Below are 7772 nucleotides of genomic sequence, written 5' to 3'. Positions count from 1 at the left end.
CAAAAACAACAGTTCGGGCAAAGCAACAAACGAATAGTGCGCTAAAATTACCCCGAAAAGGAGAAACTAGCTAAATGTTTGAGGGCTGTAGAAAACAACCTGGGTATTTCTCGTATTTCTTCATGAGATTCACTCAAAATGGCTAGAAAAACAAAAAAAGTTGCATGAACGCTGCATTGAAAGCACTGAAACTAAACGTAGCTGTATGATTAACACCACAACTTTGAAGTATATCATTACGATACAAATAACTCACTCGCTTGCGTTCAAATTTCGCTTGCATTTATTACACAATTGAAACACATAAAAGAAAATATGAACACTGTGGGTAGTGAAACAGGGTAACAAAAAAATAAATAGGCAATCACAACCATTTATGGTCCCAAATAAAGGTTTTGGAATGCATATATGCTGGATGAATAAACAAATGGATTTAAAACTAGAGTTCCCAAACATTTCCAGTCCTTAAAAGCAGTCGTAGTGTTGGTAACTGCATCAGTCCAGAGCTACCAATGCATTCATTTCCCATCTCCTTTTTCCCATAACAGTGGGAAAAATATGCATGCCAAACAGAGAGATAAACAAATAAATCAAGGGCCCTTCAGAGTCAATCATACTTGAGGCAGAGTAAAGAAGAAGTTGATATGTGTTCGAGTCGCTGGTTTGGGGTTGAGAGTATTAACAGTGTACTCGTATATCCAGGAGTGTGAGACTATTTATCACAGTGAGCGTGTAGACAGTTTTCCCAAGCTAGCAGTTCCATGGTGACAGCGTGATGCATCACATGGTCTCAGTGGCGCATGTGGAGCCGGCAGCCGTGCTCGATTTGCAACGACCTAAGAGACACAGGCGATGGTCGCAAGAGACACACGGGGATTCTGCAGGTCTTTAAACGTACCGTTATTTAATGGCTAGTCGCCCCAATGATCTCCGTTCCCCTTTTGAGAATTCCTTTGGGGATTCTGGAAAAACATCTGTACGAGCAGGAATCAACATTCAGTTGTCGGCACCGCTGTGCCTGAGGGAAAGCCGTAGCGGGACAGTGTGTAGAATGCAACATCTTGGGCCGAAACAACCAAAGTGAACGTCAAGCCGAAAAAAAGTCCTTCTCTTTGGAAGGCGGAAAAGTACGTTGTTATTTTGTCCCAATAATAAGAATTGAAAAATAGAAAATCCATTGAAAACCATTTGAAATGATGAGGTGCACTAGAAGGGATGATGTCATTTTGCCACTTAAGCTGGAGCCAATCAGATTCCACAACAGTCTAGTTCATTAGAATAAAATTCACGCCTGAAATTATTAGGTTATCATTTATCAATACATGATGAAAACAAAAGCAAAAAGAGGGCGTTGCAAGTAAACATCGCGCTTCATTCATGAATCACGAGCAGAATCAATCGTTAGTAAAAACCATTCTTACAAAAATGGTCATTTTACATTCAATACCATGCAAAAATAATTGAAGTTATAACTGGTGAAATTATTTGGTTATCATTTATCAACACATGATGAAAATAAAAGGAAAAAGGGGGGCATTGCAAGTAAACACTAGGAAATTATTCATGAAATGAATCACTGATAAAACCATTCTTACAAAAGTGGCCATTTTACGTACAATCTGATGCAACAACTGAAGTAAGAACAATTCTAATCTGTTTTCATGAATGATGCCCATTATGAGTAAACAATTGTTGGTCAATACAACTCTCATAACATCATTGGATCATTTGAAGCCAAAATATTTTAGGTGATATTACAAAGTATAAATGTGTGCATTCAAAATATGATTTTACTTTCACTATTAGACGCTCAAGAAGTTTACAAATTTACATACACGGCCCGTTTTTCTAGATCTTTTACTAAAACGTAATTTTCTCTGCTTTTAGTCACCTAGTCATGCAAAAATATGAGGGGAAAAATATTTCGATAATTTTTTTTAGATCAGTTCGGTTTCGTTCAGATTCAGATTTTATATCATTTGAATCATTTAAACAGGGCCATTTCTAAAATGTACAAATTTCTATGCACGGGCAGCCAAACACTAGGTCTACACACAACTTCTAACAAGTACACAAGCCATAACAAAAATAAAGATGTTCAGCAAAGGAAAAATCAGAATACCGGATGTTTGACCGGAATCAGAAACTATGATTATGAATCTTAAAATGCATTATTAGAATAGTAATACTGGTTTAGTAAATGCATAAATGTAAAGAAAAATCAAAAGACGATCTGACCGACTTGATGTGATTATATCTAAATGCAAACATGATTTTGCTTGCGGAGAGAGTGTGTCTCTCCAGCTGGCAGTAATTCTGTCTATGTTAGCAGTGTGTCAGAGCCTCAGCCATTAATTAACTTTAAACGATTGCTCTATAAAGGCTTTCATTATATTAAGTGTAAAACAATTTAAGGCAGTAATGAAAGAAACTGATGGCAAAAGCAGCTTTTGTTATTAATTAATAGTAACCAACTGATTATTTGAGGATCTGATATATGATGTGCATGAGCCGAACGAGCTTCTGTGCACATTCTTTGTGAAAACTATTAATTGTTGGATAGAATTGACAATTTATGCAACATTTATGAAACGCGACCAAAACGATTCAATTAAATGCAACTCGAGACTTGAGAAAATAATAATTTTTCGAATGATTTACACAGAAATTAGTGTTGCTTGTGTATTGAGTCGGATTAATCCCTCTATAAGTTTGCTAAATTAAAATGCAAGCACACACACAGAGTTGCCAAAAGTTTTCAGGGACACATATATACACACACACACACATTGACAGACACACACAAAAACAAACCCAATACAGCTAAAAGTGACAGAGTTTTTGTAGAACGTCATCATTTTGCTGGAATAACGGAATAAACTCTGGATCGATTGAAGAAGCAGGTGAAATCTGCCTCTGTCCTTCCCGAAAAATGCATCTAAAGTTATAGGTCTGAAAATACTGATACACTTTGGAAAACGGCATGAGGCGAACAACGGTGCCATGTACCCATTTGAGAAAGCACAACGTAAAGCTGCACTGCTGGAAGAACGAAAACGCTGTGAACATTCAAAAGGTTAGGCACTGAAAAACAGGTGGAATGGATTGGAAAATGACCTGGCGATGTCACACGGTGTTGATGTCAAACCCTGATTGGTTAGATGGAGCTCTTAGAGTTCTTCATAATCTCCACCCTCACTGTGTCCTGGTCCGTCTCCACCGGCCAGGAAGGCCTCAAGATCGTCCACAGTTCCTGCTTTCTTGGGCCTTGATGATTTCTTCTTCTTCTTTTCTTTCTCGTCTACTGTTCCTGTTCCTATTCCCGCGTCATCTTTTTCCTTTTTCTTGTGTTTGTGTCGTTTTTTGCCGCTTTTCTCATCCTCCTAGAACAACAAGATTTTTTCTTCAATTTCACAAATTTTATGCATCCAGTTTATGCACAAGCGACAAAATCTCAGACACATGAGAAAGTTTTATGCCTGGTTCAGATTACACGATTGTTTTGTGTTTTACGATAGTCACTGTGTCAGATTACACGATTTTGACTCCGAAAATCTTGTCGTGTCGTGGACAAGAAACATGTCAGACTACACGTTGCTTTCCGACCAGTCATCGCGTGCCGTCTCACACACACACACACACACACATTCACTCGCATTCACTCACATACACGCACTGACACACTCACTGACACACACTCACTGACACACACTCACTGACACACACTCACTGACACACTCACTCACTCACACACACACACACACACACACACACACACACACACACACACACACACACACACACACACACACACACACACACACACACACACACACACACACACACTCACTCACTGACTGACACACTCACTGACTGACACTCACTCACTCACTCACTCACTCACTGACTGACACACACTCACTGACTGACACACACTCACACACACACACACACACTCACTGACACACACACTCACTGACACACACACACACACACACACACACACACACACACACACACACACACACACACTCACTCACTCACTGACACACAAACACACACACACTCACTGACTGACACACTCACTGACTGACACACTCACTGACTGACACACTCACTGACTGACACACTCACTGACTGACACACTGACTGACACACTCACTCACTCACTGACACACACACACACTCACTCACTGACTGACACACTCACTGACTCACTGACTGACACACACTCACTGACTGACACACACTCACTGACTGACACACACTCACTGACTGACACACACTCACTGACACACACTCACTGACTGACACACACACTCACAAAAAAAAATTAAACATGCTAGTCTTTTTATCGTGATGTCGTGAAGCATCGTAGACTCGATGTCGGGTGTCGCCCACGATGACACACACTATACGAGATGAAATGATCGAATCTTGCGTCCCGACGCCTGCTGTCGTTTACGAATCCCCACGACACCCTACGTCAAACTGATCGTGCCAAAATCATGTAATCTGAACCAGGCATTAATAAGAGCGAGTTATCGACCAGTGGAGGCTTTTTGATTGCTGATATCGACTGATGTCCAATATAATGTTGTTCAATTATAAAACTATAAACATTAAATTAATATTTACATCAAGCACAATTAAACTCCATAAATGGATTTAGCAGTATTTACAGAATGAGAACACAGACCAAATACAGCAAATGAATTTGCTGTATAGTCACATTAATTGTTTCCTAACTGCAACACTGATGCAGTTTTTAGGCTGTATATTACCGTTAAAGCTGCTTTGAAACACTCTGTATTGTATACACTTTACACTGTATTCACTTTACACAATATTTACTCATTGTCATTATCAATTGTCAAGCTGTTGGTAGATTTTGGAAGTGACGCACAACCTCAAAATAGCAAAATATTGTCAGTTTAATTGCCCTAATTGATATTTATCTATCGCTAATATAGTCAAGATTTTCATATCTTACCTCTTTGCTTTTCTTTTTCTTCTTTTTCTTGTCCTTTATGGAGTGTCTGCTTTCATTATCTGCAAGATAAAACAGAATTGGAAATGTGCACAAAGTCATCCTTTAACCCTCTGAGGTCGGCAAACGCGCCCCGCGTTTTGCTGGATTTTCTTCACATTGTAGCACAATAAACTTAAATTACTCCGTCATTTATGGTCATACAGAAAAAAGAAATATAAAAAAGCATCTGTGATATTTCTACTTTTGTATGTGTCCACTTACAATCAAATCAAAACATTGTGCTTTTGTAAAATAAAGAAAACACACAGGGTGTGCGTTCTGCCTCTCCGTCGCGGTGAACTTTTTTTTCTTGAGCACGTCTATAAACTGAAACGAAACTCAGCGAATACTTCTCACACATTTATGAGCCATATACCTTTATACACATTTAAGTGTGTACTTTTAAATGATCGGATTCAAACTGAAAACAAATATTCTCTGTTTAAGTAATTTGTATAAAACCAACAGGATGTCCAGTATCTCAAACGCTTGCTAATTACTTTTAATTCGACCACGCCCACTCGCGCAAAAGAGATTCACATGCAAATCGTCCACATGGGACGCGAACGCCCTCGTTACCTCAAACACAAAACACCAAAAAACTTCACAAGTCTCTGCTTTTCGTCGAGTTTGGAAGACACGTCTGAGCTTACATTGGATTTACCCCCAGAAGAAGAAGAACACGATTTGAAGACAAGAAAGATGTAAGGTAAGAAATTCTTACTTATTAGTTTATGGTATTGTTGCATAAACTTCACATTGCAGTTGAACTGTTGCATATGGTGAATATTATACTATTTAGACCCGTGTTTACTGTTAAATACTGTTTGTGGATATCTGCTCAAACATAGATATGTATAACCATAATGTTTAATATTTTGGAGCGTGATCGCGTTTGAATGTATCATATTTTGGAGCGCGATCGCGTTTGAATGTATCATATTTTGGAGCGCGCTGTGGGTTTGAATGTATCATATTTTGGAGCGCGATCGCGTTTGAATGTATCATAATTTGGAGCGTACATCGCGTTTGAATGTATCATATTTTGGAGCGCGATCGCGTTTGAATGTATCATATTTTGGAGCGCGCGCGATCGCGTTTGAATGTATCATATTTTGGAGCATGCTGTGGGTTTGAATGTATCATATTTTGGAGCGGGATCGCGTTTGAATGTATCATATTTTGGAGCACGCTGTGGGTTTGAATGTATCATATTTTGGAGCGCGATCGCGTTTGAAAGGAAAAATGCACCAAACATTAGGCTTTATGTTTTTACTATTATCTCATTTCATATCATCATAACGAATGGAAACATTTGAAGTAACATAAGATAATCAATATATTTTTCTCTAGCATTGTTACTGAAATCTTTTGGAAGATTTATAGGCTGCTATAGGTTATTGTTATTATTATTTTATGCAGTACTGCACATAGCTTGTGCCTACAAGGCACAACAAACATGGTGTTCATTATATTATATATTGTTGGAAACATTTGTGTGTGTGTGTGTGTATTCTGTGAATTTTAAAAAGCAATTTTAACCAGAAAAATCTAAAATTTATTCCCAAAATCGTGCAGGCCTAGTTTCTCTTGATACCAGTATGTTCACTTTTTTTCTTTTCTTTCAGGGACCAGATACAACTGAGTCCTGCTGACTTCAACATTCACATGAGTCTCTGTACATGAACATGGTAAAGTGAAAATCAAACACCTTGGAAATGAAAGGTATGTACAATGTTTTTAGGAATGGCACAAAGGTCTCTGTCTTTGGATCATTGTTTTCAATGTGCTCTTTTGTCATTTGTTGTGTATCTTTGGATTATGTTGTGTTGTAAATAAATCCAAACAATCTAAAAGCCATTATTTTTTAAATCTCCTCATTCTTTGTGCAAGGTTGCTCTGAATGACAGGGCCTGATCGCTCCTAATAGGGCCGTTAGGGGAGTGTCTTTGTCTTTCTCAGGTGTTAAAGCCTTACATATTAATGAGATGATCACGCCTCTTCGCATAAGGCTTTTTCACACAAAACACGTCTTAGAAATTTTAAATCAATATATTGTCTTATCTGAATGAGCGGTCAGGGTGATTTTCACATAGTTTTGGAGCAAATATTCTAGGCTACGTGATACAATTTTCAAAAGTCTTGTGAAGAAATAATCAGTATGGGTTTCATGGCCTTATTTCAGTGACAATTTTTTTTTGTATTTTCACAAACCACGCATAAATGTCATTATCTCAAAACTACAAACTTTTACACACATGCTGCTGATATATTATTGTAGCAGAGTTTGTGCTAAATACAGTGTAATAAGACTTTAGCCATGACAATGTCACAAGTAACAGAAATAAGCACAAATGTCAGAGCATGTCAGAACACCTCCAGGGCCAGAAAACAGCTCAGACCCCAGAGGGTTAACCCAGTTGTTTAAGACTGCAGACATAAAAAAAAAATGAAAAGCCCTTACGAAGCATTTGAGGGATGCAAGATCCTTTTTAAGGGTGTGGGATTATATGGGTTAGTTTGAAAAGCAAGAATATTTATTCTTATATTTACACGATTGCCTGTCCGCTTCGAAATCAATGGATTTGAAGCATTCTTTGACAGCATAAACTCTTAGTTTTACCAGCATTAATATAACTTTGAAATGGGCATCAATGTTTTTAAAGATCTGTTTTTATATAACGTGTCAATTAAATCATCACTTACAGTACATTAAAGTGCCCCATTATGATTTTTTGGA

The 7772-nt window shown here is 38.0% G+C and overlaps 1 protein-coding gene across 3 annotated transcripts in view; it reads right to left on the bottom strand.

Moving 5' to 3' along the window:
- Positions 1-265: 265 nt before the first annotated feature.
- The window catches only part of rabl6a (RAB, member RAS oncogene family-like 6a), a 34694-nt gene continuing 27187 nt past the window's right edge, over positions 266-7772 (bottom strand). For all 3 annotated transcript variants that reach the window (XM_082171088.1, XM_082171086.1, XM_082171087.1), the window contains exons 15-16: positions 4994-5052; positions 266-3383 (exon numbers count right to left, since the gene is read on the bottom strand). In XM_082171088.1, the coding sequence (XP_082027214.1) occupies positions 3171-3383; positions 4994-5052 (272 nt within the window). In that variant the 3' untranslated portion in view covers positions 266-3170. The remainder of the gene's footprint in view (positions 3384-4993; positions 5053-7772) is intronic.

The sequence above is a fragment of the Leuciscus leuciscus genome, assembly GCF_965113295.1.
Source record: "Leuciscus leuciscus genome assembly, chromosome: 5".
In the NCBI taxonomy this organism is placed as follows: Eukaryota; Metazoa; Chordata; class Actinopteri; order Cypriniformes; family Leuciscidae; genus Leuciscus; species Leuciscus leuciscus.
This window is presented reverse-complemented; position numbering and strand designations above follow the sequence as displayed.